This window comes from Megalopta genalis, chromosome 6, assembly GCF_051020955.1.
Source record: "Megalopta genalis isolate 19385.01 chromosome 6, iyMegGena1_principal, whole genome shotgun sequence".
Lineage (NCBI taxonomy): Eukaryota > Metazoa > Arthropoda > Insecta > Hymenoptera > Halictidae > Megalopta > Megalopta genalis.
The window spans coordinates 19,551,520-19,574,002 of NC_135018.1; the positions used below are offsets into that span (position 1 = coordinate 19,551,520).

At 41.4% G+C, this 22,483-nt stretch overlaps 1 protein-coding gene across 3 annotated transcripts in view; it reads left to right on the forward strand.

The window, feature by feature from the left end:
- Window positions 1-22,483, forward strand: part of mamo (zinc finger protein 628-like) — a 178,469-nt gene that overhangs the window by 75,327 nt on the left and 80,659 nt on the right. For 2 of the 3 annotated variants that reach the window (XM_033476462.2, XM_076522674.1), the window contains exon 3: window positions 4,832-4,924. In XM_033476462.2, the coding sequence (XP_033332353.2) occupies window positions 4,832-4,924 (93 nt within the window). Of the gene's footprint in view, window positions 1-4,831; window positions 4,925-11,335; window positions 13,251-22,483 lie in introns of those variants that run through there. The other variant, XM_076522675.1, reaches the window with a different exon arrangement.

Here is a 22,483-nt window from a genome sequence, read left to right on the forward strand (position 1 = left end):
TTACGTTGTAACGTACAATTTTCCTCGATCATTATAATTTGTAATAAATTGAACGGTTTATATTGTTTAGCTATTTAAACGTACCTTCGATTTATATTATGGTTTCGCAGAATGGCGTCCATACTATTGCATTACAAACTGTGCAGAAATCATTCGTGACTCGATCATTTACATTTTCTTAGTTGGAGCTATTGCAATCCGCCATCTGAATACAGTAAATTCTCTCCAATTGTCCCTCAAAATGTCCCATTTTTGTCAACGAAACTGGACAATTGTCAACGACTATAAAAATGAGGCTCGAATAATCGTATCTCATCTTCTCAAATTGTCCATTTTTGTGTACAAACTGAGAGACAATTGGAGAGCATTTATTGAACATATTTCGTTGGATCTGTAATTATGTACAATAAATTCTCTCTAATTGACGCTCGCTATTCACAATCGGTAAACCATAAAAATGAGCGCGAGGCTCGAATAATCGTATTTACTCTTCTAAAATTGTCCATTTTTGTGTACAAATTGAGAGACAATTGGAGAGCATTTATTGAACATATTTCGTTGGATCTGTAATTATGTACAATAAATTCTCCCTAATTGACGCTCGTCGTTGACAATCGGTAAACCATAAAAATGAGCGCGAGGCTCGAATAATCGTATTTACTCTTCTAAAATTGTCCATTTTTGTGAACAAACTGAGAGACAATTGGAGAGCATTTATTGAACATATTTCGTTGGATCTGTAATTATGTACAATAAATTCTCCCTAATTGACGCTCGTCGTTGACAATCGGTAAACCATAAAAATGAGCGCGAGGCTCGAATAATCGTATTTACTCTTCTAAAATTGTCCATTTTTGTGTACAAACTGAGAGACAATTGGAGAGCATTTATTGAACATATTTCGTTGGATCTGTAATTATGTACAATAAATTCTCCCTAATTGACGCTCGTCGTTGACAATCGGTAAACCATAAAAATGAGCGCGAGGCTCGAACAATCGTATCTACTCTTCCCAAATTGTCCATTTTTGCGTGCAATCTGAGAGAATTTACTGAAAATTTGCTCAATTAAAGAGAGAATTTACTGAAAATTTACTCAATTAGAGAGAATTTACTGTTCCCTGCAATAATTCCGTTCCAACGATCGAAAGTATAGTAACAAGTATAATAAATCTGAACAGTCTATAACGCAAGCCTTAATATCAAAATCACATTATTTAGTTCTGAATATCGCTGGCAAGCGTAGAGTCACAAGAGAGTTTTATTATACATACCCCGTATGTGCCAGGCCCGTGTTTCATCGCGCGTCAGCTTTTATAACGTTTTTTCGCTTTGTGAGGGAAAGTGCAGCGAAAGAGTTTTAGCCGGCGTGGCTGCGATACCGTGTGCGCGCGCGTAGTTGCATTAATAAGCACCGTTTCATATATACAACGGTAACAATTCTTCCGTTTGATCTTTTTTTCACAATGATTATGGCTAGACGCTCGGAACTCTCGATGCTCGTTCTGTCCGCTTTTCTCTCGGAATTCTCGCTCTAAACTCCACTTTCAGAGTCACCCACACAAGAGCGGCGAGCACGCTCGCGGTGCCACCAGTTGCTCGTTCTAGGGCACACACGGTTTTCCTAAATAGTAATTTATAAATACATTTTCGTCCAAACAGTTTTGTTCCTTCTGTTCCCCCCGTTTTTAACGCGTTCGTCCGCGGAACTTGTTGCGGCTAAATTGCGCGCGTGTGTGCGCTTTAAATTATCATTGTCGTTCGGTTCTTCGTTTAGACGGTTCTTCAGCTCGTACGATCGCGGAGAAAAGCCGAAGTGTAATTTTTTTTAATTAATATCAGATTTTCCGTGTCTTATTTCAAGGTTGCGGGACGAAACGCACTCGAAGCGACAACGCGGTAAACGGTAAATAATTACTGCGATAAATAATATTATTATTACGATAAATAATATTATTATTTCGATAAATAATATTACTATTACGATAAATAATATTATTATTACGATAAATAATATTATTATTACGATAAATAATATTATTATTGCGATAAATAATATTATTATTTCGATAAATAATATTATTATTTCGATAAATAATATTATTATTTCGATAAATAATATTATTATTACGATAAATAATATTATTATTTCGATAAATAATATTACTATTACGATAAATAATATTATTATTACGATAAATAATATTATTATTACGATAAATAATATTATTATTGCGATAAATAATATTATTATTTCGATAAATAATATTATTATTTCGATAAATAATATTATTATTTCGATAAATAATATTATTATTTCGATAAATAATATTATTATTACGATAAATAATATTACTATTACGATAAATAACATTATTATTACGATAAATAATATTATTATTACGATAAATAATAATTTTCCGAATCCGATGTGAACAGCAAATGGCTGATATTCGCGATTCGAACTTTTCTTAACACGTTTTTTTATTGTCGGAATAAAAGTAGAGGAACGCCATTCTTTCTGTTTATGGGAAGCGGCTTTGGAAGTTTCACGGTAGAAATAAATTTGAATTGTTTAAGACGGAAGTCCGTGTATTGTGAACATTGTTCGCGGCAGTTTTATTGTGAAAATAGAATTGTAAATAAAATAGAACAAACTTTCGCGTACGGACGTGTTTGCCGTTGGTAAAGAACGCTGAGTTAATTGATCGATGGGGTTTGACCGTGGACGATTTAATGAACGGTATGCAAAGCAATTACCTTTTTCTTTTTTCTCCAAACATAACATTGTTCGTTAAATTTACGACGTGTAAAAATTACCATTTCGCGCTGGATGGACGCCTGTTCGACGTTAGAACCACGGGGATTAATTTCATTAACCTGGAAATGTTTTGATTGATCCGTATAATCTCTTGATTTTACATGTTACACGTGTTTCAACTGTTATGGTTAGACTACGGATGTTCGTGCGAAATTAACAAATTTCTCGATCAATTGCAACGAACGTGAGTTAACTGTAAGCGTAATTCTTTCGTTGATATTTCTAGTAAATTGAAACGAACGCAGAATTGTTCTGGAATTTTTCGAAAGCTTTTATAATTTGTTCATCTTTATGTTAAATGCATACACGTACACGGTCTCTGCGGTTGTTTTTACGTTTTTACGAATATTTTGCTTTATTTTCACTGTTTATCGGCGTTTCATTGAAATCTCGGAAGTAATATTTAATAATAAAATGGTATTAATGCAATTGCTAATAAAAATGTCTCTATTATAGTTTCTTACGTACGAAATGTTAAATTTCATAACGCTAAAATTGAAAATTGATTGATTAATATTAGATTTACGGAGCACAAAAAACAGCCGTTTTGTATTAGTTAATAAATTGTAACATTCATAATCGTTGTAACATTTGCCGTGGGTGACATATAAATTGAATAAATAACTCATAAATGTATCTTTATGACGAATCTCTATATGAATAATCGTAAATTAGAAAATTAGTGGCCGCCATTTTGACGGGTTCCATAAATCTAGTGTTAAAGAAATACTATTATATTTGCAGATGTACAATAACGTTTAAGTAACAATAACTTTTAAGAGTGATTTCAGTTAAAAACACGTCTTTCCTAGATTTCTTAAAGAATTAGAAAATTAGTGGCCGCCATTTTGACGGGTTCCGTAAATCTAGTGTTAAAGAAATACTATTATATTTGCAGATGTACAATAACTTTTAAGTAACAATAACTTTTAAGAGTGATTTCAGTTCAAAACACGTCTTTCCTAGATCTCTTAAAGAATTAGAAAATTAATAGCCGCCATTTTGACGGGTTCCGTAAATCTAGTGTTAAAGAAATACTATTATATTTGCAGATGTACAATAACGTTTAAGTAACAATAACTTTTAAGAGTGATTTCAGTTCAAAACACGTCTTTCCTAGATTTCTTAAAGAATTAGAAAATTAGTGGCCGCCATTTTGACGGGTTCCGTAAATCTAGTGTTAAAGAAATACTATTATATTTGCAGATGTACAATAACGTTTAAGTAACAATAACTTTTAAGAGAGATTTCAGTTCAAAACACGTCCTTCCTAGATCTCTTAAAGAACTTCTTCGCCAAGTACAACAAATTCTCCCTAATTGACGCTCAGATCGTGCACAAAAGCGAACATTTTGGACAAATAAGACACGATTATTCGAGCCATGCACCCAATTTTTATAATCGTTGACAATCTAAAACTATAAAAATGAGAGCCGCGAGGCTCGAACAATCGTGTCCCCTCCTTCCAAATTGTCCATTTTCGTGTCCAAACCGAGGGACAATTGGAGAGAGCATTTCCTATACACATTTAGTCGGATCTATGATTACGTAAATAATAATGTACGAGCGTACGTACCTATTACGGAACACCGTTTTCGCGCCACGTCCCCGTGTTTCACGAATCGCAAGAATGAAAAAATTGCCGTACGCAATATGGAACGCCGTGCCCTAAAAAAAGGACGCATTTTCTTCTACAGCCGATCGTCACGCAACAGCGTTCACGCGAGTGAATTTACTAAAAAGCAATACTTTCGACCGTTCTATTTTAATTCAACTGTTATTTCGAATTATTTTTAATTTCGATCAAATATTTTCCACCGTTTCGCGCATCTCGCGTTTCATAATTGGTACAATTCGCCTGCGATCCGTCGCGAAAGGTGTTCCCCGATTCCCGGGAATCGAACGATTTCGGCGACGCCGACTCGGGAAGAAACGCGCGGCCGCGCCGGTCTACGCGCCGGCGACGGTTATCCAATTATTACTTTGACGTGAGCCCGATGTTCGTTTCCAGTCGTTAAAAAAAGAGATGGACTGGGAAAAGTCGACCGAGGAGCGGAGTGCGAGCAGCGAAATATCCACAGACTACAGACTCCCACCAGATCCGGTGAGTTTTTCTCCTCTCTTTTCTCCGCTCTACCTATCGATATCTATATATATGTATATGTACATGTACATGTGCATCCACACGACACACGCGCGCGTGTAAGTACGATATATATCCGCCATATACGTGTGCACATATTATACGTATACATATACATATAAATATACGTATACATATACGTATACATATACATATGCATATACATATACATATACGTATACATATACATATACATATGCATATATATTTACATATATATATATATATGTATATTCCAATTTATTGACTTTTTATTCTCGTACTTTCTCTTTACTCTGCATTTGTATATCGATTACGGTTAATGTCGGTGTACCACCCCCCGCACCCTCCCCCAATCCCCCGGAAACGCACTCGACTCATTCGCAATCGCGTAACAGAGAGGCCGCCGCGGCCATTACATAGAGATCTTCGGGCGCTCGCGGATTGCGGATGAGCCGACCGAACGGGGGACAACCGTTGCTAAAAAAAAAAAAAAGAAAAAATCGAGCCGGCGAAACTCGTTCGATTCTCGATTCTCGGTTCTCGATTCTCGATTCACGCCCTCCGGCCACGTTGTACGTACGTGGCCTGCAACCTACACGTAGCGCGGATACGTCGTTGCAAAGGTTACGAGGTGCGGCGTGTCGTCCGTTGTGGACGGGGTTTCTGCCCGACGTGTCTGTCCGCGTGTGCCCCCCACCCCCCCGCCCCCTCCATCCCCCCGACGACAGATCGTCGGGGAACGGACGCACACGTCGTCCCGACGGAAACATCGAACACGATCCATTTTATCTATCTATCTATTTATATATCTGTCTATTTTGCTTGTCTGTCTATCCTTGCGCTTACAGATAGACAGGCATACGTTCTATTATATTTCGAAGTTCACTTTGCATGTGGGTCTATTTGCATGCGTGCCCAAAGTGCTTTGCTGTTTGCTGCTCTCCCCGCTAATTTTGGAAAGTGATCGTGTCATTAACAGAACAACAACAACAATATAAAAAAAACAGTCGCCAGTCGTGTCCTTAACCGAGAGAGTTGAAAAGTGTGATCGCAGGTTCGACGACAGAGAGAGATATATGTATATATATATATATATATATATATATATATATATATATATATATATATATATATATATATTTTATATGCGTACACGTATATATACGAGCCGTCGTCGTCCACCGGTATTCGGACGCTTGCCAATAGAAAAAAAGAAGGGAGAAGGTTCCGGGGTCAAGATTTCAGTCTAATCGCGGAAACGATCGCGGTGCTTTCCGAGAGCACTGCTTTCAGAGTCTGAACGGCCTGAAACGCCGCGTCCGTTCGGATGTTCTAACGCAAAATCGGCGGAGAACGCAACGGCGGTTTCCAGCGAACGAGCAGAACCGCGTTGACTTTTGGGCTTCGCGAGCTTTCTCCGTCGGTCGGCCACGGAACGGCAGGGGTGTCGGAGGAACGATCAGCAAGCGTCCGAATACTCGAGGAAGCCGGCGCGTACAGAGTCTACCTTTGTATTCGACGTATATGTGTACATGTACCGCACGCGGCCCTTCGAAGCAGTAGGACGAGATCGCTTTGGAGAAAACGGTTCGACGCAGCGGAAAACTTGGCTGCTCCGTTGTCGATAGATTAATGCACCCTCGACGGAACTTGCGAGCCAAAGTCTCCTCGAAGACGAGCGATCCGTTGCGACGCGCGCGACGTAGACGATTTGCCATGGATCATTGCCGCGAATATTCTCCGGAGAGTCTCGCGGGTCTCAGACGACGACGACGTACGCGCGCGCGCGCGCCGCTGGGAGACGAAACAATGACAGATCTCGCATTTATATGTACACACATGACAATCCGTGAATTCCAGTTCGCAGTTCGCCGATCTAGGCTTCTGCGAGCCGTGAATGGATCGGGACGCGCTGCGCAGAAGATCAATCGTGCATGTCGTCTACTTTAACGAACGTATTATCTTCTTTTCCGAACTAATTCACTTCTCCACTGTACCGTGCATACGTCCTCTCTCTATCTCTCTCTCTTTCTTTCTTTCTTTATCTCTCTCTCGCTCTATTTCTCGCTCTGTTTCTCTTTCTTCTTCAACCTCAATTTCCTGAATTTCGCGCCTCGCTCCGAGTCCTTTCTGTGCAATTTTCTGGATCAAAATCTCTATCCTTTTCTCTCTCTCTCTCTTTCTCTCTCTTTCTATTTATATTCCTCTCTCTGTTTCTGTCACTTCTTATTCTCTATTTCTTTTGATTCCTCTCCCTTCCTATTGTTTCTCTTTCTCGATTTCTCGCCCTTCTTATTTTTTCTTTCTATCGATTTCATTTCCTTCTTATTCTTTCTCTCCCTCTCTCTCTCTCTCTCTCTCTATTCCTCTATTTCTCTCCCTTCTTATTCTCTCTTTCTCTCGATTTCTCTTCCTTCTTATTCTTTCTCTCTCTATATTTCTCTTCCTTCTTATTCTTTTCCTTTCTCTATTTATCACCCTTCTTATTCTCCTTTTCTTTCCATTTCTGTTCCTTCTTATTCTTTTTCTCTTTTTCTCTATTTCTCTACCTTCTTATCCTTTCTCTCTATATATATCTCTCCGTTCTTATTCTCTCTTTCCCTTGATTCCTCTTCCTTCTTATTCTTTTTCTCTCTCTATTTCTCTTCCTTCTTATTCTTTTTTCCTCTCTATTTCCCCCCCTTTTTATTCTCTCTTTCTTTCTATTTCTCTCCCATCTTATTCTTTCTCTCTCTCTCTCTCTCTCTCTCTCTCTCTATTTCTCCTCCTCTCTTTTTCCCTATTTTTCTCCCTTCTTATTCTCTCCCTCCTTATTCCCTCTTTCCCTCGATTTCTCTTCCCTTTTATTCTTTTTCTCTCTTTATTTCTCTCCCTTCTTATTCTCTCTCTCTTTCTATTTCTCTTCCTTCTTATTCTTCCTTTCTCTCTCTCTCTCTCTCTCTCTATTTCTCCCCCTTTTTATTTTCTCTTTTTCTCTATTTTTCTCCCTTCTTATTCTCTCCCTCCGTATTCCCTCTTTCCCTCGATTTCTCTTCCCTTTTATTCTTTTCCTCTCTTTATTTCTCTCCCTTCTTATTCTCTCTCTCTCTCTCTTTTTCTAATTCTCTCTCTCCCTATTTCTCTGTCTCCTTGTTCCCTCTCTTCCTCCGATCCCCGATTCTGTCCACCCGATCCTCTCGACACGGCTTTCCCCCTACTCTTCTCCCCCGTTACTCGACTCTCTCCCAAACGCGAAACAACAAAGCGTTCCGCGAATTCGCCCGAATGCTCCTCATTCAGAAACAGCGAAATCCTGTGTCCCGTTTTCTGATCGTATCCCGGTGCTTCGAAGGGTGCCGCGACGAAACCGCCCTGACGGCGCACGATCCTCGGACCACGCTCTCGCACGTCGGCTCTATCGATGATCTTTTTCTCACCCCGTGCCCATCGTCCTTCCTCCCCCCTCTAACCCTTAACCTTCACCCTGCCCCACCTGGCCACTCGAAAGATCGACGGAAAGAACCGGCGAGTAACGACAAATCCTGTTCATATATCCCATCCTGCCAGCCTGTCTTGCTAGCTCACTGTCAAGAAGTTGACCTTCGTTTTTGGCCATGGTTGTTTTTTACTACATTTTTATATATATATATATATAAATACGTAAATACATGTATGTATATGTGGATATGTGTGCGGTACGGGTCGCGCCACGTGACGTTCGAATTGAAACGATCCAGAACATGCTTTAGGAACATGCTTTCCGTATCGCCGAGTGAAAACCATTATAGTTTTGTCGTTCGTTACTACGTTGCCTAGAATTACTAAGTCATCAATTAACAGCATCTCTGATCTGTCAACCTTTGACGTATTTTATTCTTTTTCTTTTTTTCTTTTTGAAAAGTAACTTACAGCGAGCAAAGTAATTTATACACGGAAAACAGCTGTTGATAAAGATTTCGGGGTAATTTTGCAGAAAATCGTTGCATTTCTCTCGGTGAGAGGAGAACCATTTTCTTTTTTTTATCGAACGTCACCGGTGCAAGGTACAGTTTCGATTCTAACGTCGGACGTCTCGTCCGATACGCACACACACACACGAACAGACACGCGCGCGCGAGTGCGCGTGTGTACAATACATACGTACGATATGCATACATGTAACAATGGTAATATACATCACATATATGTATGTACGTAAAGATATGTATATAGATTAATATTTGACATACATTTATATATATACATATACATATACATATATATATATATATATATATATATATATATATATATATATATATATATATATATATATATATATATAGCGTTATACATATATTGCAGATTATATTGACATTCATTATTACCATTTGTTACTTTGTAATATTTGTATTTCGATTTTATCGTTTTCTTTGGTTGGTTGCAATGCCTTTTGCTATCGGCGAATCAATTTTTGCACCGCGACGATTCTCGGCCGCTGTTTAACCATACGCGAGAACATACATAAATATACCAGTACAGAAAAGAAAAGATAAGAAAAGAATTCATGGAATAGCAAACAATGGAGAAAAATAAAGCAAAATGTATAAAGAAAAAATATATATATATAAAGATCACGGAAAATGTCGAGAGAAAAGAAAATTTGAATATGTTACCAAAAAAAGAAAAAAAAACGAAAAAAAGAGGGAGGTAGGGCCGAGGGGATGCGGGTGGGTTGTTGGTCGTTGTTCTTGAGCGAGGCTGTGGGGGTTGCCGTGGGCCTGTACATGTGTCACTTGCTATCCAAAAACCGATTACATATATGATACGTATGTATATATATATATGTATATATGTATACATATATATTTATACATATATGTATACATATATACATATACATACATATATATATACATATATACATATATATATATATATATATATATATATATATATATATATATATATGTATGTTTATATATATAGGCACGTACGACGACACCTTGTACGTGTTTATATATACGATGAACTTACACACACTCAGACAAACCTTCTTGTCATACATGTTTTTTACCTGGGGTGCGCGTCGTGCCAAACAAAAATGAGCGTCAACTTCTTGTGCTACCGTCTTACATGCCGTCGAGAGGAGTATCACTTACTCGTCAGGTCAGGGACTTCTCTTTTTCAACCGATAACGAGAGGAGCTCATGAGTCAGAGAATGAACGAAACGAAGAGAGAGAGAGAGAAAAAAAGAAAGAGTGAGAGAAGGAGAGAGTGAGCAAGAGGGAGAGCAAAAGGGCGAAAGAATGAGAGAGAGAGAGAGCGAGAGAAAGAATCTCACACACATGCATCGCGATATCCGAAAACCGCGCTTCCAACAACAATAGCAGACGGCGGGTCCCCGAGCCTGTCCGGTCCGTTATTTTTATTTACATTTTGTTTTCCTTTAATCGACAAAATCTATAGCCGCGATAGCGATAAAGAGCCTGAATGAGAGAATGCAAGAGAAAGCGAATGAAAGCGAGAGAGAGAGAGAGAGAGAGAGAGAGAGAGAGAGAGAGGAAGAATGCAGCAGCCGAAAGCGCGGAGGCAAAAAGACAAAGCGAGGAAACGCGGAACGAGTGAACGCGGTAAAGAACATAGAGACTTTCCGTCATTTTTTTTTTTTTTGTCAAATAGAGAGCGCCGATGCGTGCCGATTGAAGTCCGGCGCGTCGCGGCTCGTACATGCGTACTGTGTACATACACACACACACACAAACACGCGCGATATACACGCGCGTACTGTGTGTCGAGTAGCGTCACAGGACGAGCGTGTTTTCCGCGGCGGTGTAGCGAAAAGTATCGTAGCGTACACGTAAGAGACACGAAGAGGGGAGAGAAAGAGAGCGAGATTGAGAGAGCGAAACAGACGGAAAGACTGAAAGAGAGAGAACGCGCGAGAGAATGCGAGAGAGAGAGAGAGAGTACGAGAAAGAATGCGAGAGAGTGCGAGAGAAAAAGTTATCTCTATTCTGCTTGATACGATCACTTGAACAGTAAACGCACTTCACGGAACAAGAGCAAACAGAAATGAAACCGGAAGAGTACGGAAACCGCAGAAGGCAATAGATAGAAAGATAGATGGATAGATGACTAGATAGATAGATGTTTAAACGAACGAGATGAGTAGAAACGAGGGCGAGAGTGAATGAGCCTGAAAGCTAGATAGAGAATGCGAGAGAGAGAGAGAGAGAGTGAAAGAAGAAAAAAAGAGAGAAAGATATCGAAAGACAGCAAAAGCGAGACAGAGAGAGAGAGAGAGAGAGAGAGAGAGAGAGAGAGAAAGAGTGCGAGATAGAAGAAGGCGAGAGATGTTAATTGCGATGGTGTAAAGGACGAGCTAAAGGGAAGACAAGAAGTTGATGTTCTTGTTTGTTTGGTTGCAGGAGTTGATGGGTGTGGATGAGCGGGTGTTTGCGTGCATGTACTGCGGTGCCCCGTTCCTCCACCAGAGCAAGCTGGCGCGGCACATCCTCTCGCACAGCCTCGAGTCGCTCAAGTACCGTGAGCAGGCGGCCCACCTGCAGCTGCAGGCTCAGCTGGGTCTCGAGCCCGGTATGCACCTGCCGCCGGAGGCCCACTACCCCACAGCAGGTACGATCGAGCCCGTGGACCTGGAGCTCGCGGCCCACTCGGACCCGACCTCCGGCGTGGTCGGCTGCAAGTTCTGCGGCAAGTCGTTCCCGGACGTCGGCTCCCTGATAGCCCACCTACCGGCGCACACCGGCGACCGGCCGTTCAAGTGCGAGTTCTGTGGCAAGGCGTTCAAGCTGCGCCACCACATGAAGGACCATTCACGCGTGCACACCGGTGAACGACCGTTCCGATGTACGCTGTGCGGCAAAACCTTCTCGAGGTCGACGATATTGAAGTCCCACGAAAAGACACATTATCCGAAGTATGTGCGCAAGTTCCTGTCCCCGAGCCCCGTGAACCCCTCCGAGGAAGAGGCCCCGCCGCCACCGCCGCCGCATCATTGAGTTCGCCTTAGCTCGCGCAAAGAGAAGAACCGCCACGTTCATCATCGCCGCCGGAGGAAGAACCGCCGAATACGCCTCCATCGTCGTCGCCGTTCCCCCAAGTCCGTCGGCCGCGGCGCCGACGTCGCCGTCGCCGTAGTCCCATCGATCGGCGGCGGGACCGCGGGCCCCGCGCCGACGAGGATCGTGGGCCCGCGACCGGCCGCGACGGACCGGGGAGAACGGAGCATGGACACGAGCAGTCTCAGTAGTGCCTCATTCACCATTGCTCGTTGTTTCTCGTGTTTCTTTCACCTTCCCCGGCCACCACCGTTCCTCCTCCTCCTCCTCCTCCTCCTCCTTATCGTCTCGCGCCTCCCGCCACCGGCGGCCCGGGCCCTAAGGCCCGGCTGTCTCCCGTTCACCAGCACAGGCGACCTTAGACGACGACAGCCTGCGCGCCTCATCCGTTGCTTTCGCGGGACCGGCCCGGCCCGGGATCCTCCTCGCCTTTCGTTAACGTTCCCCGGCCACCCTGCTCTTCTCCCGTTCGTCCCCGCGAAGGGTGTACACCCCGCGTCCATCGATCCCACTGAGCGACGAGGCATAAGACCGGCGGTGTTTCTAGTTAGTCCTGTGATTTTGGTTAGGATGGTTGGTAAAACGCGTGTTCAGAGGGAGGGACACGTTAAAACGAGCTCCCTCGGTTAATCAGTGCTTTAAGACGAAACGTTTAGCTTATATATACATATATATATATTATATACATGTATATATATATCGATAAATTATTGAAGGTATATATATATATACATATATATATGTGTGAGACAGGGAGTGAGTGAGAGAGAGAGAGAGAGAGAGCGAGAGAGAGAGAGAAAGAAGGAGAAGCTGAAGGTGAGAATGAGAGAATGCGAGAGAATGCCAGCGAGAGCGAGCTTGCGAGAATGCGTGCGCGAAAGAGAGGGAGAGAAAGAGCGAGAAAGAGAGAAAGAGAGAGAGAGAGAGAGAAAGAGAGCGAGAGTGAGAGAAATTTGGCGTGAGAGAGAAGGAGCAAGAACGTAGACGAAGAAGGAAGACGAAGAAGAGGAATTACGGAAGAGGATGATTGAAGATCGGGTTTTTATTCGTGAAGAAGTAACCGGGGGAATAACGAACGAATGGGGGTGAAAAAGGAGAGGAGAGGAGAGGAGAGAAAAAAAAAAGAAAGAAACGATGAAGAAGAAATTTTGAGCCGCCACGGTTGGTGCTTTTAAGAGATTTTGATAAAATGCTGTGAATATTATATTGATTACGATTAACTATAAACTATTGTAATAATGTAATGACGTTGTACGATGTACGATGTGACTATTGTTGATACGATTGAGAATATTTTATACAGTTGACAAGGGGGAAGGGGATCTGGGGTTCGCGCGCGCGCCGATCATTAACGATTATAGTTCGCTGCTGGTGAAGAACGGGGGGGGGGGGGGGACGACTCGCGGCGGGTGGGGAACGGGCGGTTTTTTTAAGGACCGACGACGGGGGCGGGCGGGGCTTTTTAGACACACAGAGAGGAGAGACATACGTCCACGTTGGAGAAAATTCGATTCGGCGCGTTCGCGGGACGTGGGCTGAACGTGGGGCGCGAGGAACGCGGAAATTAACGCGCGCCGCGCGGGGCCGCTAATTAAGTTGTTACGAGTGCGCCGGCATCGACGGCCTTCCCGGATCGACGTGCTCTCGTCCTCCGTTTCGCGTCTACTTTCGGCCGATTCCTCGCCGATCTCTTCGATACCTCGCAAAAACACCTCGACGAGGCGATCCGCGGACGAAAGTCCCTCGCCGCGAAACTGTCGGCCAGCGTCGTCGAGCCGCGTTCGTTCATCCACAGCCGTTTCTGGATTATCCTCGCGACCGCTAATTAGTCGCGCCGTTTCGAAGCTCCGTTCGACGATGAATTATTTGACGCGGTTAATTTCGCGCCGCGGTGATTATTATATATCAATTAATGGCGAGATCCCGGCTGAAATATTCCGCGGTCGCCCGTGAACGAAAATATTTCCGCTTCCCGACGAAATCCTGCGATTCCGCGGCGCCTGCTACCGGTCGAGTCGAGCGGGAATCGCGGCAGTTTCGCGTAATTAGACTGCGGATCTCTCTATGCGAAATCAAATTTTCTTGGCGCGACGCGCCGCGAACTCGTCGCAAACGCGACGCTCTATGTTCGAGCGTTCAAACGCGAAACGTTGTCGCCGTTGATCGCGCTTCGCGTTTCCGCATATTTCCCGCGCTCGCGATTCATACGAACGCGTAAATGTCCATTCGCGAAATTTCGGGTTTTTTTTCTCTTTTTTTGTCGCGTTTTCCTTCCGCCGATTCGATTCGAAACCGCGCAATATTCGGCTCAATTGTTATTCAGCGTCTCAATTTTTCTTGCAAACCGATTGTTTTCTCGAGAAGCTCTTGCTTTCGTCTCAATTCCTGTCCCGTGGTTTTCTTATAAAACGATTGTTTCATCGGAAAGATGTTGTTTTCGTTGAATCTTGCGCCATTCGGAAACCGTTCACACGTTCGCTGCCCGACTTCGATTATAAAAATGTCGTGTTAATTAAAATGATTAAAAATGTCGAATTGCATCCCCGATGTTGCTTGACGCTAGATTTACGTAGCACAAAAAAGCAGCTATTTTATATTACTTTATGAAAGTAACAATAAGGCATCTATTCTGATTTTTCACAAGTGTTATAGTAACAATTGCAGTAAGTAACATACAAATTGAATAAATAACTCATAAATGTATCCTTACGACACGAATAATCGTGAATCAAGAAATTAGCGATCCGCCATTTTGACGGGTTCCGTAAATCTAGTGTTAAACTCGTGGCTAAGGCTGCGATACTTCGTGCAATTAGCGACGATCGAACTTTTCAACGGGTTATAAAACGCAAAGTTCATCGCATGATAATAATAATTCATCGTTGCTCGATCAGTTGCTCTTCTCTTCGTTACGATTCCATAATGTTACATAAAGAAAAATGTCGCCCAACAATTCAACTACTACGTAGAATCGTTTCCAAAACAGACGACGGCAGCGAACGTGTTAAAGGGTTGTTCTTGCTTAGAGCGCGATATTTTGGGCTGCTTTCTTGGAAAATCGAAGATGCGATGCGTGGAATTTTATGGAATTATATTTTGCAAAATTTCGTTTTCATTTGAATATTTTCGTGAAAATATTGGCTTTCGGAAACTCGTTACTAGGAACTGGAAAAACGTTGAAACGTTTACACGATGAAAGATTATACAAAGGACGATTATTCGCGGAAGATAACAAGCTGTATCTTCGTTTCGGTTCGATTTAGTAGAAAATATTACAGGAGAAGGACGAAGAATGATCTCTTAAAAAGGTCATCATGTGAAATAAATAGTTATCCCGTAGGTGGACGCGTAAAGGTCGTGCGAAGATCGTCGACGTTTTTTTCTTTCTGAAATGGATACACACATTTTTTACCGGATACCCCGGAAATTCTATCTTTGTTCTGCGTAAAATAGCGCGGGGGGTAATATTATGGAGAAATGAACAGTTCGAAGGATTTTTGGAAAAAAAATGTCTTTGTGCCGAAGCCGATGCTCGAACGTTTTATTTGAACGCTATGTAGACATTCGTTTCGTCGCAAGGTCATCATTGTTTGTGATTATAGTAGAAGGAAACATGTCTCAGTCAACGATAACTTGGCTTAACGCGAGTGTCGAGTCTTTACTTGTTAAGTAAAGCGTCGTATTTTACTAATAATGAAAAAGTTGTTACGTGTGATGTGTACGGCTGTCTGTGTGTGTGTGGAATGTAACAAAAATGCGTTTACAGCGGTCGAGTGTATCGAGAGAAATGCAGTGAATTCTCCCTAATTGACGCTCGGACTGTGCACAAAAATGGACAATTTGGGAAGAGGAGAATATATTATTATTATATATATTATTATATTATATTATTATTATATTATATATAATATATGTTATATTACTATTATATTTCATATATAATATATATTATATTACTATTATATTTTATATATAATATATATTATATTACTATTACTATTATATTTCATATATAATATATATTATATTTCTATTATTATTATATTATATATAATATATATTATATTACTATTATTATTATATTTCATATATAATATATATTATATTACTATTATTATTATATTATATATAATATATATTATATTACTATTATTATTATATTTCATATATAATATATATTATATTATATTATTATTATATATTATTATATAATATATTATTATTATACACAGTCTGAGCGTCAATTAGGAAGCATTTACTGTATCCGCAACGTCGACAACCGTCACAAGCATACTTTTGCAGATTGGAGAATAATTTTAAAAAATATATCGCATTCATAGAGCGATTGAAAATCTAAAAATTCAACGTATGCGGAAGAAAATGTATGTATCTATTTAAAAAAAAAAACGTCGACGATCTTCGCATAACCTTTGCGCGTCCACCTACGGGAAAACTATTTATTTCGCATTATGACCCCTTTAATACCATTCGTCTTTCTCCTGTAACATTTTTTTCCAAACTCGAGCCAAAACGAAGAATCGCCTCGCATAAACGCGTAAAAAAAGCCACGGTCTAATTTCTAAGATACTCGTCGCAAAGTGAAGAACATCCGAATGCGCTGCCATAATTTCAGCGATTATTCTCGATCGATACGAAAAGAGCGTATCGGAGACGAAATGATGAGGCACGCTCGAAATTAAATATCGACTTTCCTACCTCTTTTTCATCGTTCACGGGCCATAAAATCTGAATAAAAAGTTGCTCCGACGTGATTATGGTGCCGGCTGTAATGACACGTACGTATACACCGTAGTCGCACATCATCAACGTTGGCGCTCGGTCGATCGATATAGTTCTTGGACACGTGACGGCCGATGCAACGAAACGCAGTTTCAAGAAGAAAGAAAAAGAAAACGCGGTTTCACCATTTCATTTCGGTCGTTGGATCTTTTCGAGGCGCCGCGCGCCCTCTCAAGAATACGAAACGATCGATTTACTTTTGCGCCCTCGTGCGCTCCTCGCGAATAGTTTCGCGAAAGATCCTAGATAAAATCCTTCGATTTGACGCTAGATTTACGGAGCACGAAAGATCAGCCGTTTCGCATATTAGTTTATTGAAGTAACAACAAGACGTTTGTTCATGATTTCGAACAATTTGTTGTCGCAACATTTGCCGCGAGAAACGTGTGTAAATTGATTGAACAACTCGTAAATTGTGTCTTCACGTGAATTAATTACGTAATTAATGATCGTAAATTAGAAAATTAGCGACCCGCCATTTTGACGGGTTCCGTAAATCTAGCGTTGAAAACGCTCGTCTTCAACCCGTCGCCGCGCCATTGTCTTTACAATTACGATGATCGGAAGATTTTTAACAATTTCTTGAAAGCAAAAAGACAATTAATATTTATTATATCCCCCGAATGTCGTCCCCGCATGGCGGTGGAGAAATGCGGTAAATTCTGTCCTATTGTCACTCAACGTGTACGGTAAATTCTCCCTAATCGACGTTCAGATTGTGCGCAAAAATGGACGACTTGGGAAGAGGAGAATATATTATTATTATTACTATTATTATATATTATTATTATATTTTATATATAATATATATTATATTATAGTGTTATGATTGCATTATATATAATATATATATATATTACTATTATATATTATATAATATAATAATATATATAATATATTATATAATATATATTACTATTTTATTATATATTATTATTATATTTTATATATAATATATATTATATTATAGTGTTATGATTGCATTATATATAATATATATATATATATTACTATTATATATTATATAATATAATAATATATATAATATATTATATAATATATATTACTATTTTATTATATATTATTATATAATATATTATTACTATAGTTACCGATTGTCAAAAACTATAGAAATCGAATCTCCTCTCCCCAATTTTTCAATTTTTGTGTCCGACCGTCAATCAGGGAGAATCTGCTATAAACAAAAATGGACGATTGGAAAGAAAGAGACACGATTATTCGAGACTCGCGGCTCGTTTTTCCAGCTGTCGACACTCGGCGGCTATAAAAACCGGCCGCGAAGCTCCCAAATAATCGCGTCTCCTTTTTCCAAATCGTCCAATAACAATTAACGAGAATTCCCCGCATTTCTGACGTCGATTCGGTTCCTTCGCGCTGATTAGCAGCCGCCAGTCTGCCCAGTTCCCATCGCGCTGTCACCGCTGACACGGTACAGTTATGTCTCCCATACTGACGCTCAGATTGTCCACTAAAAATGCATAATTTGGGAAGAGGAGATACGATTATTCGAGCCTCGATGCTCGTTGTTTTTACAATTGTGGACAATTTATAACTATAAAAATAAACCGCAATGCTCGAAAATCGTTTCCTACTGCCCGAATTGTCCATTCTTGTGCGCAATCTGGGCGTCAATTAGAGAGACATTACTGTATATCGGGGCACGTTGAAACGTAGACAGAACCGTGTCCACGAGATTGCGTTTAAGGACCACTCGCGCACAGTGCAATAACTAAACCGAGACGCGATTCTCTCCTCTAGCCGAATTTTTTTAATTTATCTCCTGTATTAAGAGCCGAGAGGGGGGTCAGGGGTCCACGGATCGGCCTGCCCCCCGAGTGGACCATATCCTATTCTTTATTTATTTATTCCTGTGTTGTACAAGCGTGTACGGCGTTGCGCAGGATACGTAGCCAGTAAAAAAAAAGAAAAGCGGAGCGTCGATCGATCTTCGTTCCATCTGCATCCGAACTTCGTAGACCGTCTGGTGCTTTCGACGAAGAGAAAAAATAGAAGGAAACGAGGACAAAGCCGTTCTTCTTTCTCCTTTCACAAGGTCTGTTAACGTTTTAGCTCGGGCACCGATCGCCGAACGAAACACCGCGAACTTTCGCGAACGTTCACTCGAATACCACTCGTCGCGACAGCTGCTTGGACCTTAGAGACTGAAACTGATCCTCGCGACTAGCAATAAGTTGACGATTGTGCGAGCCGACGACCTCGGTTGATATCCTCGCGCGGAGTTCGGCCGTTCGGCCGATCAGCTGACTGGACTTTCGAGTCGAGAGTTGACTCTTTGGAGCGCAGGATTTCGGGAAATAAAATAGAGCCCTGTTGCGCGACGATTTTACTGCGATTTAAATCGAAGAAAATCGGTATATTTATTATTAGCGAAGGAATCACGTGGTATAGAAACAGAAAAGAATAATAATATAATAATTCGATTCAATTCGTTTTGTTATAAGATGGGACTCGAGTAGTCCCACCGTGCCACGTGGATTCACGAACGCGCTTTTTTTAGAGCTGTTGCAATAAAAAAGAATTCGTAGCTATTGCAGTATTTCGAGGTGCTGTTGCAATGAAAAAAAATTCGTAGCTATTGCAGTATTTCGAAGTGCGTCTGAAAATGTCCCACCATGCACTCCCTCAAGATGCACTCAAAAAGGTGCATCCAAAGAGTTGAATGGGAAACGATGCGTTTAACGCGTCGACTGCCGTGTCCGTCGCATGTTAATTAGATTTCGAAACATTCTTTCGCGTGTTTCGATGCATTCGAACGTACAACATTTTACTAGGATCCGCATCATGCGGCAGAATTAAAGAATCATTGCTTCGATTAACTTCAATCTCAACAATTTATTTAAAGGGCTGCGACGCGGTGATCGACGCGTTAATCGCACGCGGTCAACGGAGAGTCGCTTTTCTTCGGTGACTGCAGCCCCGAGCGGAACTTTTCGCTATCCGTTGTCCGCAACTGGAAATAAAAGGGCTCGCGTTTATTCGCCAAATCGTCGCAAAGTCGTCTCTGCTGGTTTAATCCGTTTTCGGCCGACGCAGCCGGCTAAACTTCTGGTTTTTGTTTTAGGCAGGAACACGTGCACACCTAGAAGTTAGGCTTACACCTCGTGAAACGGACGCCTGTATACCAACGTTTTATTCGCGAGTACTATCGTCGAACGTGCGTGAATCCACGTTGGAGCAATAACACTGTGCAATTTAAGTGTTAGTTCGTTCGTAGATCGCTTCGATTGACAGTAATTTTTGCCTTATTCGCGATCAGATCGCGCACACAAAAGTGGACGATCTGGGAACAGGAGATCGTTTCGATTTAAATTGAAATTATTATGAGAATAGCAAACGGTCTCTCTAAACGACGCTCAGATTGTCCATAAAAATGGAGAATTTCGGAAGAGGAGATACGATTATTATTCGAGCCTTGCGATTCGTTTTTATAGTCACGACTTGTCAACATAAAATATACACAACTATAAAAAGACGAGCCGCGAGGCTCGAATAATCGCATCTCCTCCTCCCAAATTGTCCACTTTTGTGGACAATCTGAGCGTCAATTAGAGGGACATTACTGTACGCTCTAAATCCAGGAACACGTGAGCTCGTTCGAATATTTTATAATAGCAACTGTTACTATTAAAACAGATAATTTTCAGAGAACACAGATAAAAAACGGGAGATCTCGTTGCCGGTCTTTCACGTCTCTGCATTCAACCGCGATAAATCTCGATCCTCCAACTGTCAATAAAATCCCTAATTGACGCTCAGATTGTCCATAAAAATGGAGAATTTCGGAAGAGGAAATACGATTATTATTCGAGCCTTGCGGTTCGTTTTTATAGTTACGAATTGTCAACTATAAAAAGACAAGCTGCGAGGCTCGAACAATCGCATCTCCACCTCTCAAATTGTCCATTTTTGTGGACAATCTGAGCGTCAATTAGAGAGACATTACTGTACGCTCTAAATCCAGGAACACGTGAACTCGTGCGAATATTTTATAAAAAAATAGCAACTGTTACTATTAAATCAGATAATTTTCGGAGAACACAGATAAAAAACGGGAGATCTCGTTGCCGGTCTTTCACGTCTCTGCATTCAACCGCGATAAATCTCGATCCTCCAACTGTCAATAAAATCCCTAATTGACGCTCAGATTGTCCATAAAAATGGAGAATTTCGGAAGAGGAGATACGATTATTATTCGAGTCATGCGGTTCGTTTTTATAGTTACGAATTGTCAACTATAAAAAGACGAGCCGCGAGGCTCGAACAATCGCATCTCCTCCTCCCAAATTGTCCACTTTTGTGGACAATCTGAGCGTCAATTAGAGAGACATTACTGTGCGCTCTAAATCCAGGAACACGTGAGCTCGTTCGAATATTTTATAAAATAGCAACTGTTACTGTTGAAACAAATAATTTTCAGAGAACACAGATAAAAAACGGGAGATCTCGTTGCCGGTCTTTCACGTCTCTGCATTCAACCGCGACAAATCTCGATCCTCCAACTGTCAATAAAATCCGCGAGCATCTGAATGATTCGTTCGAAACGGACTAGTCGAATGACGATATTTTTCACCGGGAATCCAAACGGACCGAAGCTCCGCCGTCCGATCGTCGATCGCTTTCCCTTAAAAAAACAAGATCTCTCATTTTTCCACTCGTGTGCAACTCGTTTTCTGGTTAAATTGGCCGGTGCACGCGACTTGGCCAGCCGATCGAACGAGACTTAGTTGAAACCGTTACAACATTAATGGAACATCTTATTGCAGGAACGCGGCTCGATGCGGCAGTGAATGTGCTAACAGTTCGGATTCCTTTTTTTGTAGATGTTTAGAACGGTATCCGTCGGTGGCGCGAGTAAAAAGTGCCGGCGAAATGGGTGTCAGAAGTTGAGTGGAACAGAAAGAAGCCAGCGAAGTGCGGCGGCGAACAGTTCCTTTCTCTTCGTATTCGCGGTTTTCTTCTGTTGTAGGCTGTGCTATTCGATTCGGATGCGTTGATCGCCGAGCGAAATGTCTGCTGCGTTCCGTACGGTTAACTAAAACCGTCCCGAGCGGAGGAAACAGGAAGCGAACCGGTCGCGCGATATTTTCGTGAACGAGGGCAACGGCGTTGTCCTGCTGCTCGTCGCAGGACGGTGCCGTTTCGACTCGGAACGATGCGGATCGATCGTGCGTCGAAGATTCATCGAGAGGTATGAGACGTAATGATTGTTTGTTGCGTAGAATTTTCGGACCGCGAACTATCTCGGTCGCGCCAGTTACCAGCAATGTCTCCCTAACTGACGCTCGAATTGTGCAGAAAAAAAAATGGACAATTCGGGAAGAGGAGATACGATTATTCGAGCTCCGCGGCTCGTTCTTACATTAGGGGGACCGGAAAGTAATGTCGTTTCTGCGCATGTCAGTATTCCTTCTTTTTTGCATACTAATTTTTGCATACTAAATGAATAAAGGTTGTTGATATAATGAGGGTGATTACATCATTGATTGAAAATAAGAGCTAGTTAAAAATGTATCTGTTTGAATTTAATTTAAACAAACGACATAACTTTCCGGTCCCCCTAATAGTTGTTGACAATTGAGCCGTTTATTTTGAAAGTGGCATAAGTCACTTTACCGTAATGAAAAGTGGTGATTTTTGTAATGTTTATACGAA